Genomic DNA, 20,048 nt, shown 5'->3' on the forward strand with positions numbered 1-20,048 from the left:
TGGACAGGTCGCCAATCCATCGCAGGGCAACACAAAGACAAACAGGACAAACCACCATTCACACACACTCACACCTAAGGTTGAATCTAGATAAGCCAATTAACCTAACAGTCATATTTTTGGACTGTTGGAGGAAGTCGGAGTACTCGGAGAGAACCCATGCATGCACAGAAAGAACATTGCAAACTCCATGCAGAAAGATCCCGGCTGTCAATCGAACCTTCTTGCTGCAAGGCAGCAATGCTACCTAATGCCCAACTGAGCAGCTTAAAATAAAATTAAATCTTTTGAATAACTGCCAATGATCAATTACATTGAATTTCATGTTAAATGAATATAACCCAGTATTTTAATGTGAATAACAACTATTTTGGCATTGATCAAACTGTTGTGCAGCGTATCTTTCCACCAGATGGCACCAGCTGACAGAAGAAGAAAAAACAAACCGCTTCCTGTCTAATTTCTGCCCTGCTTAGCTCAGGAAAAACACCACCTATAATTTGATTTATTGGGCTTGGACCCCTAGATGCTGACTTAGTGTTTTAGGGTTACTAGAAAATCATTTGGTATTAGGAATATCGGTCTGTAAAGGGGTACATTGTGTATTCTCCTAAATGTCCTTTAAAAAAAAAAAGCAACTGATGCAGATTTCTGCCGTTGGGACTTCTGTGAGATATGAGAATTCAGTATCTCGTTTCTGAAAAAGTAATAATTGTAATACATAACTAAATTATAATGCCACTTTTTAACTATTGTTCGGTTTAATCCACATTTGTAATACAAGGCTTAATTCCTCTATTGGCTTAAAGCAGCAGATCAAGGACATTCTGTTCAGCTTCTTCCAACTGCAGCTCTCTATGATCATTGTGACCTCATCAAACCGTATTACGCAACAGTCCGATGGGAGGCATTGATCTGTCTCTGTGATTGATTGGCCAACCAGGAAGGAAGCGAGCGGGGAGGTCAGGGTCTCTGGTGGGGCAGATGTGTGCCAATGACAATGTGAAGTGGAAAGTTTGGACTCTTTTAGATTATGCAGCTGAACATCCTGATCCCAGTCCACTTAGTTGGGTTTATATGTGGTGGTCATGGAGGATAAAAATTGATTTAAGGAAATTTCTTTTCTGTTATCTGGGAAGAGGCTCTAGTAGATGTTAGAGTATATTTTTAAAGATAATTAGTGGTGTTCATGTGTAATATTATACCTTCAATCTGCCATTAAGATAAAGTGACACAATGATTTTATGATACTAAAAGTCACCTAAATAATGTGAAACATGACCCTGTTAAATGTATTTAAATTCGTGGAGCATCAAACTTGATATTTGTTTAAAGCAGAACAATGAAATTGAATTACAGTTGCCACATCACCAATGGAGGAATTTGGATAGATGTTCAGCTTATTAGTTGGTTCAGATGTTCTAGGGGAATTATTTTGCAGCCTTGCACAGACCTGACCCCAGTGTTATAGAGGGAAACAAGTAAGTACTATATGAATCCAATTTCTCATTGTGTTGCAGCTCTTTACAGCCAGAGCTTTTTAGATGGAGCTGGCTGACAGGTCAGCTAAGGAGGTATATTTTCCTAAGCTGGAAACACTTTCCCTCTAAATTAACTGCTTTGTTCAACTTTGAGTTGAAAAGGGGATATTTTGTGTTATAGTGGGACCAAATTTTCAGGGCAACCGGTGTAGCCGAGCTTGATTAAATGTTCCATAATCATTTCCACACCAACTGCTTCTGACTTCTCTGGTCATCCATGCTGTTCTAAGGAAGTTTTCAAAGAGTGGGACTCTTGGGGTTGTTACAATATACAACTCCTGTTGTGTATGATCGCCACCGTCAGGTTCCAGCATGAAAGCTAGACCCTGTTTATGGATGAGGCCAACCGAAGGTCTTAGCCAGATTTTAAAACTACTTAAGTCTGATGTTAAGTTTCTTTTTTGTAGCTAGTTTTGTAGATGTTTGGTTGTTCATTATTTTTTTTTTCACTCAAACCAGTTTTTCTTAGTCTTAATTTTGAACTTTTCCTGGAAAAGATAAAAACCTTATTTCTTTGTGATTGTTTTATTAGGTATTTTGTTTCATATTTGCAGCTGCATTTGGGACCATTTTGCTACTGATGACCCAGATTGGTTTCAGTGTTTAGCTATTGGACAGATGGCCTCACATCACTCTAGCACTCTTTGTTATGGCCACACATCTTGACTTGGGTTTCTCTCTCTCTATGGTATGTTGTTATACAGTCCAAATCCACACTTGAATCTAATGGCATATATCCCTTAGCATGTCATTCAGCTCTGGGGAGGCCTGGTAAAGAGAAATTTCATTCAGGTGTGTTGGAGAAACGATACATCTAAAAGTTGCCCTAGAGGACTGGAATCGGGCACCTTTGCTCTAGAAAAATGTGGTTTCTTTCAGATTCAATTTCCATTCCAAACCAAAGTCCTGCTGCAATTTTTTTTAGCAGCGAGATTCAACTTTTAATCTTGCAGATATTTGTATAATTGATTTTTATGACTTTTAATCATTACCATACCATGTTAAATGAGACCTGCAGGGTCTCATTTGTGCAAGAATGTTCTAACTACACCATTGTGAACTTGAAATCTTTTGAAAAGTCTCTGTTCCCAAATTGATGGGTAACAGCTGATGTTTTCCCCTTTTTTTCTTCTTTTTTTGACATTTTGTTAACACACACCTGGATGCTCCAGACAAGCAAACTGCCAAATGTACTGCCTTTATGGAGGTGGTCACACTCTCTGATGATGAATAGCAGCACCTGTCTGATACTTTCACACATGGAAGTAATAAGGGCCTCTATTTTTTTTTTTTTATACTGCATTTCCAACCAAAATTCTTCTTTGGTAATGCTTTAATATTTTTTATTTCAACAAAAACACAGAAGGTGGATCATTATTTATTTATTAGATGTAATAATACACAAGTATTAAGCAATGTTAAGCAATCTTTGCATTCCTTAAAAAAACAGAGAGTAAGGAGTTTGCTACCCTCTTTTGGCAGGATGTTTATGCTCGGAGAAACACGTGCTGGAAGTCATTAGTATTCACAGTCGGTTGGAAAAAAAACGGATGGTCCATCAGGTGGAACGAGAATATGCAGCCGGTTAGGTTAAGCAGCCTGAACGAGTGTCTGTTTACTTGTCAGGAAGGAAAAGATTTCTTACATTACATTTTGAAGGTGTGTTTCCATATAGCCATAAAAAGGCATAGGAAAAGAGAAACTGTTCATATTCTCAAGAAATATACTGTACCCTAAAAGAAGTTTGGTCAATAAGACAAAAAATGTCATTGAATTTTACCAATCTGTTTGATAGTTATGCATCCAGCCATTCTTTTCCAATCTAATTTGATAGTGTTCTAACCAATAAATATTCGTAAAACGGAATACCAATACTTTGACCAAAAAATTGTTTAATTAGTGTAATAACATTGAAAGCCAAGACCAGAGGCCCTGTTTAAAAAAGCAGGTTTACCATAAACAAAGTTTTTCTTACACCTGAAATCAGGGTTTTCTATTTCACCAAGACAGTTAACTCATCCACTGTTTCTGTTACTGTCGTGACAGTAACAGAACAACCTGGTCTGGAACAAGTTTTCTCCAATTAACTCTGAGTGGTACCACAAAATACATGTCAGATTAAATAATACTATTTATACTTCAGCGATAGCATCTAGGTGTTACTTTATTGTATGTCTTTTACCATATCCGTTGGTTGTGCTGTTCTTTTTACATCTATTTGCAGGTGATAAAGCAGACCGAAGATGTTTTATCGTTATCTCCCTTTTATCTGCTCTTTCTTTCATCTTTTTCCATTTTTTTCTGTTTTTCCTTTCCTGTTCTACTTACATTGCAGTGTCCATATAATCTGTAAAACTCCCTGCATAATTATAATAAAGCTATTTATATGCATAAATCAAGAGGAACACTATGGCGATAGCCGTACTGCTCCACTTGTGAAAGTAAAATCTGTTGGGCTCTTTTATGGCATCAAGACAATTATTCTTATTGCCACATTGCCAGACAGGACACTGTAAAAAAAAGAAAAAAAAAAAAAAAAAACTCTGAGTGTCCTCTGTTTCCGGCCTCCTTAAAGCCAATTACGATCTATTTCCTGATTTAGTCTGGAGAGTTTTGTCTTAGCTTTGCGCTAACAATGAAAAGAAAATCAGTCACTGGGTCCGTTAGACACATTAGGTGTTAAAAGCACAAACATAGCATGTTCTTTTGGTGAAAATAAATTAATTAAAAAAATGAGCTGCATTAACTAGCAGGGAACTCAATATCTATATTAAGAGTTGTCTTCATGAGGGCTACCATTTCACCCCAAAATCCATCACTTCAATCCAGACCTTGTCTATCCTAACATTAGCAGCATTACACAGATGTGTGATAACAGCATTATGGAAAACTACTGCACAGTCAGACAGCACCAGTCCCATAGAATAGTTTTGTGCCTCCTCTACTACTTCTACTTCTATTAGGTTTCATATGGCTGATTATATGCAGCTAACAGCCTCTGCCACATCTAAAACCATAAGTTTTAAACTATGCTTCAAAGCTTTACTTCGAATGAATTTCACGTTTCAGTCGCACGGATTTCAAGATGTGATTAAAAAAACACATTGACTGGATGAGATTTTCTGTTGATGGTTTGTTTAATGCTCATGAAGATCCAGATTTTTTATTTTTTTATTTATTTATTTATTTTTTTACAATACAAGAAGAACTACTAAAATACATTTTAGATTACCCATAAATATATTAATAATTTTTCTGGGACATAAAAGGAATTACCTCAGGGTTAGGATTATGATTCATATGGTGATAACAACCTACTGAGCCTACTGGCAGGTAGGAGTCTCAATTTGAAGCCATACTTATAACCGCTAATAATGGCCATTTAATGTGATGATAACTGTGGCGTTGTTGCTCTATCTATTAAACACATTCTCCAATATTTTTTTTTTTCAAATGCTTCATTAAAACCTTGCTCCAGTGGGGTGAAATAGCCACTTCCTTTTGTCTCTTGTCATGGTGACTCATCGAACGGGGGCTGCACAGAAAATGGGTTTTCATAGTTGTTACGCACATGCTTAACTCTGAGTGGACCTACTCAGAGTTGATTAAACTAACTCACGACAGCTGTTGTGAAACCAAAAACCGAGACTCTCCAACCTTTTGCTAGATTAATTCAGAGTTGAGGATTTGAGTTTGAGTTTCTTAAACCTGCTTTGTGAAATGTGCCTCAGGACTTAAACCACCAGCCCTTTAGTTGTGGGGAAAACTCCTGCATCCCACAACACAGTCCTCACAAATGTTTAATGGAATTCACTATTAGTTAATTCTAATATCTGAATGAAGGTTAAAGCCAACATTTGCATACTGTACTGTATACATAACTGTTATTGTTTTCTAGGTCCATAACTATTACACACTGCATTGGACTGCAGCCAAACAGTCAAATTATTAAACCATCAGTTCCCGTTTATATTGGTTGTTTGGTTAACCAATTACATTTATTGATCCAAAATCAATGGCTTGGTCAGTTGCTGACCAATATGTTGGTCAATCTAACCAAAACTGGTTTAACCAACCACACTGGTTTTTCCAAACAATCCATTCTTGGTGTGCATTAGTCTATCAGGGTTTGGTCAAAGATTGAAATTGTTTAAGAGATTGGAAATTGGATATCATGTAGAGACATGTGGAGATGTCTATCCAATATCGTAATGGCAATACCTTAATGCCAATAATTATCTTGTCTTCTATTTGTATGTTTCTAGGATTCCACCCTTTCAGACTTCTGTGTTCCTAAAGATTATGGTGCAGTTTATATCAGCTACTTCATCCACCGTGACCCAGAGGTTTTCCAGCAACCTGACAGCTTCCTGCCGGAAAGATGGAGTGGAAGGTAAAATTTGTTTAGTAGATTCACAGTTCTTTGCATATTCTGCCATGGGAGATTTTAAATTTGTTTGCTGCTACTCTCCAAAGTCTATTTTATCAGAAATGACCTACAAAAAGCCCTTAAGGTGAGAAAACTGTTCAGACATAACAATATGTTTATACATCAGAGCTGATGACTAATCTGATGTAACTAATGAATGCCGTACCGTGCAGCCAGGGTTTGACTAGTTAACAGACAATGAGTTAAGCTATCTCCATGGTGAAGCACTTTAGTGTTTTCACTTTAAGGCAACACTCTGTGATTTTTAGCCACAAGGGGTCCTGTAACTTCCAGGTTTACAACTGACAACTAGTATCAGTATGCCAGTATCAGGCAGGGCACCGATACTGCACTAAAATGGTGGTATTGGTATCGGCGAGTATCAACATATAGGGCACCAATACCATTTTTGAGAGCCTGAAGTTTATTCAACTTTTGTCACTCATTCCAAGTAGGCAATAGAAAGTTCTACTGGGTTCACTTTGTATTGGTCTTTTTTCCTGCTTCATAAAGGTAGGCAGCAGCATGACAAAGCCATGATAGCAATTAGTTTACATCCAAATATTATGCAGTTATTCATATATACACACACACACCAGTTTCAAACAGATGGTATCGTTATGGTATCGGTATTGGCTGATACTGCACAGCCAGATATCGGGTATCGGTGTCGGGGCCAAGAAATGGCATCGGCGCAACACTACTGACAACAGTTCTTTGTTGCAAAATTACCAAGTTTTCCGGACCATAGCGCACAACTCCCTATAAGCTGTGCCCACATTTTTTTTTTAAACTCAAAACTTACATATATCAGCCACACCGGGCTATAAGCCGCTGATGTCTCCATCAAACCTGCAGCAGTGAGAGCTTCTACTGAAAGATGGGGCTTTGTCAACTCTTTATTTCAGCTCTGCAGGATTTCAGTCCAAACTCTTCATTAATTCGGCAGCTTTAATGTGGCAAAAATGTTTTAAAAATGTGAATTTTGGACATTTGTTTCCCCGTTGTTCCTGCTGCTAGCATGTTATTGTGCTAAATGAAAACTAGCCCCTTATTCTTTAATTTCCAACTTTGACTCCCCCCCCCCCTGGCGGTTAGGAAAAATCCACAGAAAAGCCACACCTTCTTATAGGCTGCATGGTTCAAAGCGTGGGAAAAAAGTTGCGGCTTATATAGGTTTTCCCCGTTGTCATTAAAAATCATTAAAAGTCATTAAATTATTATTTTTTAAATAAAGGCCTTAATTGGAATTAAAATTCATTCATTTGTGATTATAGTGGCATTTAAAATACTTTATAAAAAAAAAAAGTTTATAAAAACAATTTCTTCAGATATATTCTATCAGATATAACTGGTTCCGCATGTTTGCGCAGAACTGGAAGTTCCGGGAGTCTCCCTGATATCGATAGTTGTTCACGGATGCAAACGAGTCCGATAAATTATTCCAGATTTTAGACTTTACGAGGTGCTGTTTTTTTTTTATGCGAGTGAGAGCATTCAGACAATACAATAATTTTGTGCATCATGTGCGGATTAGAACTACTTCGATGGCGCAGGCACAACAAGAGAGGGCGGGTGTGAGGATGAGGTTGCTTGTGAAAGCTGCATTAAAAAGCATTAGATTAGAGTTGCTCATTTCTGTATAAACCCTGTTATAGTCCGGAAAATGCGGTAAATATGCTACAGTATGTTTGTTTTTAGTGGATGCATCCTCTGAAGCTCCCAGCCTACCTGGACTGGGTCCTTCTAAGGTTGTGAAAACAAGGAGCCCGGAAGAGTTGGGCTATATATTAAAACATGTCAAGCCTTCTCCAGCTGTCCCCACCCTCACTCAGCGTAAGCTCTGTAGCCTAGTTGGATACAACTGTCCTGTCCTTCCAAACTGCCATAAAGAAGGCTGCATTTGTCGGCAACATACCAAGGAGTCTTTCAATCCGTACAGGCCACGGCGCACCGCTATACCGTAATGGGCCGGCGAATCTGGCCTTTGAATCTGGCCTTCGGCGGAAGCAGGCGCGGAATTTGAACACAGCAATTGTCTCACTTCACTGGCTTTGAATCTGATAGCAGAACCAATATGTACCAGCAGATTGAGAAGTCATTGAGAGTTTTTTTTAAAACAAGTCTACATTTAGTCCATCTACATTGAATCTAAGGTTAGAGAAGCAAACATATGTCTGATCAGATTAGTGCAATATCTGTAGTGTTGCCTAAGAACAACTTTTAGCTTATTTAGTCTCATGTTTATTTCATAAAACCACTGAGTGAAAAATGCTTTTTTGTCTCAGTATTCTTCGTGGCACAGTTATTTTTTTCAAGCACCGGATACCATTAATAAAGAAGAGGAAATTAAAGAATCGTGCTTTCTTTCAGCAGCAGGGTTTTTCTTTTTTTTGTATTGGATATATTGTAGTGTAGTCAAGGACATCATTTTTTGTTAGAAAACCAATTAAGTTGCAAAATTACATTTGAGATTACAGAAGGAGATTTTAGCAATAAAAGTGAGTAATTGTCAGAAGCATCTGTTTTTAAAGACATGAGACATTGTTTGTACTGACAAACAATCTGGGAGCTTTACCTTGATAAAACCACAGAAATAATAAATATTTAAAGAATTTATTCTCTTCTTACATAAGGAAAGATGTCCATACTTCTATCTGTCTGTCCATCTATTAACTCCTTTCCTCTTTGATTTATTTTTTGCAGGTTCCATTTTTAAAGCCTGTGTTAAGATATCTGCCATCCACTCATTATGTTTGTAGTTATACTTTTAAATTGGGTTAAAAGTACAGGGAAGTCTAGAAATGTGTTTCTGGGAAAATATGGAATTTTGACAAGTGGAACCTTTAGGTTTTATGAATCCAGGAACTAAGCTAGAAATATAGACATACCGTATATCTACATAAAGATCTAAGAAAGATTTACATCTAATCTTGTAATAGAAGGATGCGTCCTCATACTGTGTTAATATCACATTCCAGGATGTCCATGTTCCAGAATAAAATCCAGTGCCATTATTAATGCCCCAAGCATATAGCTTACAGAGAAAAGGGACATCTTTACTAATTCTAAGAATCAAATCCTATGAGGTCACCGAAAGTATCACCACTCACCTTTAAGTATTTAAATTGTTTTTGAGATGTGATGGAATTATGTTGAAGTTACAAATTCATCTTGCATTAACACATTGTATATTACCGCCAAAGCAAAATTTTTGTGTGACATCAATGCCAATTTTTGAGTGAAGTAAACCCAGTGCATTTTTTCTCAGTGTGTAAAGTCTGCACAATATGAACCCAGCAAAAATCCTCATCTTTCTGTCTGTCTGGCCTCTGTTCTTTTAGTAAGATATTCTTAAAAACATTGCAAGAAAAACAAATGGTAAACTCTAGAAATGTAAACCTTGAAGAGAGTCTGGATACATTCAATCTTATCTGGGTCATTAGCCTATTTTCTCTCCAGAACGCTTTTCTCCATGTATCCACCTCTTCCATTCACTAGTTTCTTCTCATTCATGCTTATTAATACCCTGGTAATATATGCATCTGTTGCTGTGGAAACTAGTCACATACCTTAAAGCATTCTTTGCATGCCTCAGTATACACTGTTGGGTATTTAAAACAAGGAGGACATCAATATTCAGATTCTAATCTGTTCTAAATCTAGTTAATTAGATGCTCATTAGTTACGGCAAAGATACTAATAAAGGCATGTTCACCTCTGCTTGTTAATATAAAGTTTCTCATAGCAGAACTGCAGAGCAGCATATAGTTTGTGCTGATAGTATAATAATGTGTTTCTTTATACTTTTGCTCAAAAATAAAGGAAAGCTTCTGGTATGTTGTCAGATTATGACAAGTATGTTTTTCCATAAATGCAAATAAGTTAACACCTTTAAACTTATTTGCAAATCTAATTGAAACAAATGCATCCTTATCTGTATATTGTTGTTTTACAGAACAAGAAAAAATTCTAACTATTATATTTAAGGGAACCCTATGGTGTTACTGGGTTAGAATGGCTTTTTTTTTTTTGCACACAGCCTAAATTCTTTGTGCATTTGGTAAAAAAAAGGTGCATACAACTTCCTCTGAGATTTTGGTATTTATATGAGTGCATCCTGTATTTTCAGAGATTTGCCAGATCCCCCACACCTTTAAAAACATTGATTCATTCTGCCTATTTTGTCTTTTTTCCGGCCATTCTCTGCAAACCCAAGAGATTATAGTAAGTAAAATTCCCTGTAGATCAGCAGGTTCAGAACAGTACACATCAGGTACTGAAAGCAATCTCAGTTACCGTCACTAGGATCCAATTTGTTTCCCAATCTAATGCTTGCTGAGCTCCATCAACGGGGTCTATGCACAACTCCACTACTCCTCAACTAAAAGCAGCTTTTTTGTTTCCTATCTTTCATTACTGGATGAACTGATTAATCCAGGTGGTTCTGGTCATGGTAACTGAGATCAGGCACACCAGGAAACAAAACAGCTGCCTTATGTTGAGGAAGTAGTGGAGTTGTGCATACATCCCATTCTGGTGAGTAGATCTAGCATGTTGACTCTTTGTCTTTTTTAAACCATGAAGAATTTTTGTGGAAACTGTCGGCTGTGAATGTACACAAAATACCTTGAGAATAAATAGAACTGCGGTAGAAGATACCCTTAACGGACCTGCAACAACCTCAGAAGAAAAAAGGAAGGATATAAAACAGCACTAACAGAACAATTGAAAGAAAAGCTCTTAGCAGAAAAATTAGTGTGCTTGTAGATGATATAAAACGTTTTTGGAAAAATCTAATGTACATAAAAGTCTGCTACTCAAATAAAGTACAGCTTGTTCCAGAGCTTATCCATGAAATGGGCAGATGGCCTGTCTGATTATCAGTATGGGCATCTGTGTGTGTCTGGGCAGGAGTGTTGTACTCAAGGTTTTATGCGGGACCCCAAATGTCCTGGGGTTCTGTTTGTGAGTGAGGGGAAAATGTGGTGTTTTGTTTAAGCGCTGAGGAGATGATGTCTAAATGCATTGTGATGCAAACATCCGATTGGATGGTTAGCTATTTGTGCTATTTGTGTTTGTATAAGCATAAGAAACAGGAACAACCTACATAGATGAAAAACCCTTTGTTTGTCTTTTAGTCCCTGGAATTATACCTAATTACTATGCAATTTTAGATTATAGATGAACTCGTTTTTCATTATAAAGTTATAGCCATTTTGTATGTATTAATACCACAGAAGAAAATAAATATCTCTGTATGCAGACAGGTAGCTGCTGCCTTGGCAACTGCCTCCCTTCACCTACTTGTACCACTGGGGATTCCCTCCCTTCATCGTGCAGATTGGGGTGGGGTTAAGGAGTGAGTCAGAAGATTCTCTTTGCAGCATGGATGTAAACTGTGTAACACATTAGAAAATATAACTGAAGAGAACAATGAAGAATGAATCTAAGCTGGTGAGTTATCCACATTGATTAAATACAGGGGTTTTGATGATAGATGTAGACATATAATTTACTCTCTGATAATATTTTTTAAAACTAATCATTAAATGGTTTTATTTTCTCTGTGAAACCTGTAGGTTACAGTAATTCAGTGATGACCAACTTAGCACACTATGGGGAGCACAAGGCAAAAGATGCCACTGTTGCATCAAACCTTGTTGCATACAGAGTTACCTTTACATCTTTCTGCAATTAAAATAATAAAAGCTTGCATAAACCCAAGCTCTAAAGTCATGTATATGTTGTATAAACCATACAGTAATCCATTCTAAGAACAGCATTTCCTGTAGACAGAAGCACCATAATCACATATTTACGGATAGAAGCAGCATTATGAAGATTTATTCTGTAAAATATAGAATTAGAAACATTTTGTTAGGGGAGAAACAAGGTAGATAAAAAAGGTGATCTGTCTTTATGTACTAATCTACTAAATTGATTTAATCTGACTAACCTGACAGGAGGTTTATTTTACTTTACATGTATCTTATAGAATAAAAAAATAAAAAAATAAAAAAAACAGTTATATAATTACAGCTGTATCATCTAAATTAAAAATTAATGCAGTATTTAGCCTAATAAATTATTTGATATAAGGTATATCTGTAAAGGAATTTTAAACCACTTAGCTATTATTTTGACATTCAATGGAATTTTTTTTTTTTTTTTTTTTTTTTTGGGGGGGGGGGGGGGGGATAAAATGAAGGTTTTTTTTTTTTTTTTTTTTTTTATAATTTTATGTGAAGTCTGGAATATGTGCTGCCCTAAGTGGTATTTATTTATTTTTTACAACCTTTTTTCTCTCATACGACAGGCAGCATATGAACTATGGTAAAAACAAAAAAACAAAACTTTTGTTTTTTTGGTGGCGCACTCAGCCACTCTACCGCCCATATGTTGTCCCAGTAGGGCTGAAACATGTTACCCAACCACAACTCATATCCTCACTCTATGCTGATTGCTAGGAAAGGACAGTTTGGACAGAAAGTGTAACCAATATGGATCAAAGATGTAAGGACCATTTTGAACTAAGTGTTCAGTGTAGACCTACTTAGTACTGTCTACATCCTGAGCAGGAAGGGTTTACATGCTGACTTTCTAGATGACTAAATCTGTCATGATTTTGCCCTTTGTGGACTTCTGTTTAAGTTTCTATTTATGTTTTCAGTGATAATTCATTATAATAATTCATGATTCATTTCATTCTTTGTTTTCTTGATCATTGGTTTCTTTTCTATTATGTCATATCTAAGCAGTAGGGGTGGAACGGTTCACAAAATCCACGTTTCGGTTCGGTTCACGGTTTTGTGGTCACAGTTTTCGGTTCGGTATGGTATATGTTGATTGTTACACCGAAACCCCATAAAAATTAATGAAATTAATGAAAAAAAAAAAAAAAATGTATGAATAGTAATTATTTATAATGATCCGCGGAAACCCTGGATCATTTGCTGCTTTGAATTTAATCATCTCGCGCATGCCCTCTACGATCTCCAAGGAACTCAGAGCGGAGTGGACGGGAGCCACAGTGGAGGCTGTAGGCTTTGCTTTGTACAGGCGGTCTGGAGCGCAGCGGGGGGGAGCGGAGCATGACGGAGTATGTGGGATTTCGGGGTTAGCATGACATGTTGGTCATGTTGCTGTTAGCATAAACAAAACGTGTTGCACAATGCTTGCACACTGTTGCACTTTTATCCACAACTTTCTTTCCGTCGTCATCGTAGGTCACTCTAAATGCAAAGCGGTCCCATACAGCAGACCTATAAAGTGCTGCTGGTGCGTCTTCCAACTCCTGTTCTTTCCCACTCGCCATACCCACACAGTTCTCCACAATAACTGATTTTTTTCTGCTACACCCGGCTATGCTGCTTCGCTTCTTCTTCTTGTTTACTACTGGTGGTTGGCTTTGGTCGCAGTACCGCCACCTTCTGCTCTGGAGTGTACACGCTTCGCCTATGAGAAAAAGGAGCAGCGCATGAAGCAAACGAAACACACGCGAACCGAGACAGTCGAACCGAACGGTTCGGACGGTTTTCATAAACTGTTCCATCCCTACTAAGCAGTGTTGTATTTTTTGAATTACTCTCTGTTGCCCCCTTCTGCCAGTCTCCTTTCCCTTAGCTCCTTCTGGTTACTTCTGTCTACACCTGCTCCCTATCAGCTGATTAGTCTTCCCATTGTTTCTGTCTCCCATACTGTATATTCATCTCCTGTTCAGTTACTCATTGGTGGATCCTCGTCATTTATTTTACATTATTCCTCCCTATTGTGTAGTTTTTTGGTTCTTGAGTTTTCTTGACAATCAGTTCTGGACTATGGATATTGTATTTTTAAATTTTTCATACAACTGTGCAAAATGCTCATTACAGTAAAAGTTGTCAACAACATGGTTTTCTAAAGGGATTTATAAATTGTGTTTGACTTGAATTGAATCTTATTTATGTTATATTGCTTGAAAATAATTATTTTCAAGTTTTATACCCACTTTATAGACTGTTGTAGCCCTTTAAACTAAATAAAACGAATAGGTGGCGTAACTAAATTGTCTTACCAAATACACCCGATTGGTCGCCAGTTTCGTTGCCAGTGTTCTCAGATATTTGGTCCATTTCATATATGGATCATATATGTAATATCAAACTCAGAGACCATAACTGAGTAACAAACTCGGTTATCTTTTTGGAGAAATAACTTGTAACTAGTTAAAAGTTACCTTTTAACTAGCATTACATAACAGGGATCAAGAATAGTGCAAGAATTTCTTGAAACCTTTATTCTTGAATACAACTTCTCCATCTTCCTACAGCAGCTATCTCTGCTGTAGTATCCAAGGCAAGGCAAGTTTATCTGCATATCACAATTCAATACAAAGAAGATTTAAAGTGCTTCACATGAATTAGATAATAAAATACAGGAAAAATAAAAGCAGAATAAAAGTAAAGTAAGATAAAACATTATAGAAGCAGGTAGTAAAACAAATATAACAGTTGGAGCACAATCTCAAACTAATGGTATCTTATTAACAGTTTAACAATCAAAGGCAGTTCTTATCAAATTGGTTTTTAACATTTATTTTAAAAAGCTCAGGCTTTCAGCACTTTTACATTCTTCTGGGAGTTGGTTCTAGATAGGAACTAAATGCTGCTTCTCCATGTTTGGTTCTAGTTCTGGGTGTACAGATTAGGCTTGGACTAGAAGACCTGACTCATCTGGGAGGTTTATATAGTGTCAACAAATCTGTTATATATTGAGGTGCTCATGGACTTTTTAGGTGAACCTATGAAGGGACGGTTGCAGCAATTAGTAGAACGATTGATCTTTATAAAGCTAACTTACATGCAGGAATAACAGTGGAATATAAACTTTACATTTGTTCATATCTATAATTATGCTACAACCTCCCAACCTTTTTAGCATTTTTATTTCCAAATCGCAATGTCCTTTGCACAAATGAAACACACTTGAAATAAAATATTATTCTAACTCAAATGTGAGAATAGTGCAAAACCTCACTGTGAAGTTATGACATGAACTAAAAACTGCTGTTTAACAACAGTGTGAATGTCTTTCTGCTTTGGCTTCATTGTGATTATTGTCTCCATCCATATACTGCAAAACTCAACGACATTGTTTTATTTAAAGACTTGCATATTGTTTTCTTCAAGCTTGTATATTTCTTCATTCCATTTGGTGATTTACAGCTTGCAAGGTGTTCATGTTTTGCAGCAGCCAGTTTTAGGTGTATTGGATGAATGTTAACCTGATATTAATGTCTTTACTGTTACTCATACAGTCAGTTTGCAATGGGAGTCATTAACGTTGCTGAGTCTATATGTGTCTTCTGTTGTTCCTTCTCCAAGTCTCCTTTGTTATCCAGTCTTTTTCTCCTGTCTTCTGTGTGCCTTTCACTCTGCTTCTCCATCTGTCAGCTTTTCCAGACACTGCTTTACTGTCTGCTGTGATGGTTTCCAACCTTGTTTTCATGCCACCTGGCTCTTTAATTTAATGACTGCAGTCCTGTTATATAACGAGCCCACCTACAATCACCACCGCATCATTTGTTCCTGTTTTGTTTGGGTTCTCATTTTTGTTTTTCACTCCCAGCATATATTTTCTTGGTGTACATTTATGCATTTGTATGCCTTTTCTCTTTTGAAAGGAAGCAAAAAGGAAAGTTAAAATCCCATTAGCCGAACGCCCACACATACTCCGGCCCCAGATAAATGAATCGGAAATGCTACCGAGTGCAGATAAGAATCTCAGTGACTGCAGCAGATATTACTGTGGGTTTAAGAGGAATTTGAGATCAGGAACATTCCTTGTCTAAGGAAACATTTGTCAGTATTTATAGCTGATCTGTGTTTTTGCATGAAGATATTACTGACAACGTAACAGCTTAGTCTGCAAAAAATAAGGGTGTTCTATATAAAGATTGTAATGCGATATTTTTTTTTAATTTTAAGTACAGTATACATTTTCAAAACATAAAAGATGCATTGAAAAGTTACTCTGTTACATTGAGAATGTGAATAAAATGTAAAATTTATTTGATAATCAGAAATATTTAAGTTTGACAAGTAAAGTAAAAAGAGAAGATATTGTAAGAGAGATCTGTTTTCATAGCACTGTACATTTTATAGTTTGCAGAAAAAAAAAGTAAGTTTTAGTGTTCTGTGCTTTCTGTGGAATAATAATAATAATAATAATTTAACTTTATTGATCTCACAATGGAGACATATACCTCTGCATTTAACTCATCCTTCTTGGGGAGCAGTGGGCTGCCATCGTGGGCTGCCTGGGGAGCAGTGTGGGGTTAATAGTCTTGCTCAGAGACCCAGAGTGACAGTCTGTGGGAGTGGGGCTCGAAATCAGACCCTCAGGATTCATACCTCTATGCCCTAACCACTTGGCCGTCACTCTAAAATTGTAGATTTCAGTTACTGTAGTGTTTCAGTTGTTTATTAAACTCTGCCTAAAGAACAGAGAACCTGATACAGACAGACTGTGAGCTGCAGCAGCATCAACCTTTCTCTTACAGAAAAAAACTATTGTAAAGAGAGATTACCCAGATTTATCAGACCAATAAACGAATATATGTATGGCAATCATTTCAACTAAAAATGAAATATTTCTCTTAAAACTGAATAGTCGTGTTCTATGCCTACAATAAAAGGCCCCAAAACCATTTTATCTTAATAAAGTAAGGTTATATACTCCAAACGTCATCTGCTATGCTGCTATGCTGGAGAATGCTGCAGTACTGAAGAAGAATCCGAAAGCCAGATGGCAACAATTGAGGTAGCCACTTAAAAGAACCTGATGGTCTGACCCATATGAATTAAATAAACTGATCTACTGTACAGTAACTCTTAAGTTGTAGTGAATCATCCCGAAAGTCTCCTATCAGAACACTGAGGAAAAGGACAATTCCCATTCCTACCAAATGCAAACAAGGACACAGCATCAAGGTATTAACCAGTTAATCATATAATAAATCTATTTGTATTGGAATTTGAACTTAGACTATAGAGTCCAAGAATACTAAACCTCAATGTTCAAACTGTATTCCAAACGACATTTGTGTTCTATCCTTGTTGGAATCCAATCTTTTTTTATAGATCTTGAACTTGTTTTCATTATGTTTGCTCTTCATTGAGAGGTGCTACCTACAAAGCCATGGTAGGCTAGCTCCTTGTTTACCCCCTGTTCACAAGCACGGCATCATACCCTCTTTGTTATTTTGAATATAGACAAAAGACTCTATTTACTAACAAAGGGACAGAAAACCAGGTGAAAAGCATAAAAATAACAAATATCCCAGCAGAATGCAGTAATCTTTCAGAAAAAACTTTATATGCAACTATAGTGTATTACTGTTATTTTTGTACATTGTTTATGTCGTATAACGTGAGTATGCACTTTTAAAAGTACTACATAGCTAACATTATGGATAAAGCTGATTTTATATTAAAGTGGGCCTTCCTCAGTTTTTGACATTTCTTCATGAACTGCTTACATTTCTAACATTTACCCTTTAAAAGTACTAAATAATTATCCCTTTGCCCTAAAATCTTTTTCTTTGTGTCTGGGTCTTTGGGTCCTAGACTGCTCCCTGGTTGTAGTTGAAATTGGTTAAATTCATTAGAAATTCCGCCATATTAATTTCAGATTATGCTCCTTTTCCATTCATTATCAGCTTCTCTGTTCTACATTTCAACATTCAAGAAGCGGCACACATTTTAATGCTCCAGGTTGCTCCCTATAGTACATTAAATCGTTAAAAAAGATAGCAGCGAGAACACTAATAATCTCTCCGCTCACACACACCGACCATCTGGCAAACTGCTTCCAGACTCTACACATCTCTAATGCTTCCTGTTTGCCTTTAATCAGAGCTCAGGTTTCAGGAAGACAGGATGCAATTAGACACAGGAGATGGCCTGAATGGGCAGGTTATCGACTGATGGACGGAAACTACCAGCATGTATTTCTCTTTAAGACAGTTTCAGGTATGACGGAAATAGATAGATTTGCAAGTTTGAAAAATTATTGTCTGTTTTGAGATTTTTTTTTTCAAACCCTCTCAACATTTTTTAGTGGCTTTCATTAGAAAAACATTTAAGCTCATTTGAACAAACTCCCATTTAAAGACAAAAGAGAGGTCTGTTGAATCCTTTCTGTTTTTATTTCAAATATTTTTCTTCACCCTTGTTTTATTACAGGAATGCAGGCCAAGAGCATTTGCTGTGTTCATTTGGCAATGGAACCAGAAGCTGCATTGGTTCTAATCTTACTGATATCTTCCTCAAGGTGAGCTCAAAACCCTGTCATTACCATTCCTTACTCTGATTGAATTAATTTTTAATAACTGTGCTATAAAAGTTGTCTGTTGTATCTACTGAGTGATAAATATCTTGGAAAAAGGCAAAACAAATACACAATTAAAATAGTAGTGAAAATGTGCAACTTTTCTGTACTAATTGTCTTGATTAAAAAAGGATTTTCATGCATTTTTGTTTATTTAATAAGAAGGTGTTTTTTCTGACATTCACTTATTTATGTGTAGATATTGCTTTTGCCATTTCTAGTTAGCCTGACTCTATGAAGGAGGGACATAAGGACTGTTTGTTTTGCATAAACAGAACTAGATGTTTCAAAGAGTTATTTTTATTCCTTTACATTAGGACCCACATAACTGTTTTTTCTAAATACACCAACCTACTAAAAGTTTTGCAGTACCTTAAGTACATATTTGACTGAGAGCATTTGTTTTTACAAACCTTCCTGCATTCTTGTCTGCCATGAAACGTAAAGGTTAGTATGCAAGAGATTTTGCTTTTTTTTTTTACATTCTAAAAATAGCACAAAAAATTATAAGTAAATTACATAACATATGAGTAACAGATAACAAATGGATTATTTAGAAATGAAGCTTAAGCGTAAGTTTAATCTGGAAGCCTCTTGTCAGCGTCACTTGAACCACTTGCGATGTCCCTGTTTCAGTCTAGCCAATCAACTCGGGGGCTACACCTTCTCCGAAGCCGATCATCTTGCAAGATCCCGTTCATTTAGCTCCTAGCCCAGCTTCTCTCTCCCGCATGCAAGCAAACTTTCACCCACCTCCACCTCATCTCCTCACTCATTCTCAGTACCACTCATCCTCTGGATTATTCTACCACCAGTGTCCGGCTCCCGGGGGAAGAATACTCTAATCCTTTTTTCAGTTATTCATTCAAGCATATGTTGATTCACAGCATCAAAGTCTTCTGCCGGGCCCCGAGCACCAAAGAACATATTTATGTCTTCATCTGCTTCTGTCTCCTTGAACCCCAGTCTGCCTCAGCAGATGGCCGCTTACACTGAGCCTGGTTCTGCTGGAAGTTTCTTTCTGTTAAAATTGAGTTTTACTCTCCACTGTCTCTACATGCATGCTCAGTGGGAGGGATTACAGAGAGTCAATGAGTCCTCACAATCAGCTGGTTTTCCTTAGGTAGAAATATATTGAAGAATATGATTGTGTTACCACTTTAAATAAATTCAATACTTTTCTGTTTGCAGATTTTCTCTGTGTGAGTCCCTCCAGGTAGTTTAATTAAATATATAGTTTTGGTAAATCGTGTAGGTAAAAAAAAAAAAAAGTGCTGCTTAGAATGTTTGATTCCTTTTTATATTTTATTCTTTTATTTGAGATGGTAAAACAGTTGTTGGTCAGCAAGCTTCTGTAACGTAGAACCACCCCCAGTCATCCTGTAAATAGATCACTGTTCATGGAAAAATCTGGCTGCATGTCAGTGCGTTGTTTATTGGATATACCTAAAGGAGAAATATGGAGGCGTTGTAACGACCTTGCAAACACTAAAGCAGAGAGCTACAAGGCACAAATGTTCACATTAACACTTGGGCTAAGGAACATTCAAGAAAAAAATCTGAAATTTACAACATTTATTATTTTAAACAAGGCATCACTTCTGGTCTCTTAATGCTTTCATACTTGTCACTTTTCTCCATTCAGGCCTGTATTATGCTTTAGATGCCTTTCTTCTCATTACTCTAAGTACTAGGATTTGCAAGAA

The 20,048-nt window shown here is 36.8% G+C and overlaps 1 protein-coding gene across 1 annotated transcript in view; it reads left to right on the plus strand.

Moving 5' to 3' along the window:
• The window catches only part of LOC107092009 (cytochrome P450 26A1-like), a gene marked incomplete at its 5' end in the record, with an annotated part of 38,189 nt that overhangs the window by 7,716 nt on the left and 10,425 nt on the right, over positions 1-20,048 (plus strand). Inside the window, 2 exons of the mRNA XM_015386275.1 lie at positions 5,807-5,934; positions 18,198-18,285. Coding sequence (XP_015241761.1) covers positions 5,807-5,934; positions 18,198-18,285 — 216 coding nt within the window. The remainder of the gene's footprint in view (positions 1-5,806; positions 5,935-18,197; positions 18,286-20,048) is intronic.

The sequence above is a fragment of the Cyprinodon variegatus genome, unplaced genomic scaffold (assembly GCF_000732505.1).
Source record: "Cyprinodon variegatus isolate N-32 unplaced genomic scaffold, C_variegatus-1.0 Scaffold362, whole genome shotgun sequence".
Lineage (NCBI taxonomy): Eukaryota > Metazoa > Chordata > Actinopteri > Cyprinodontiformes > Cyprinodontidae > Cyprinodon > Cyprinodon variegatus.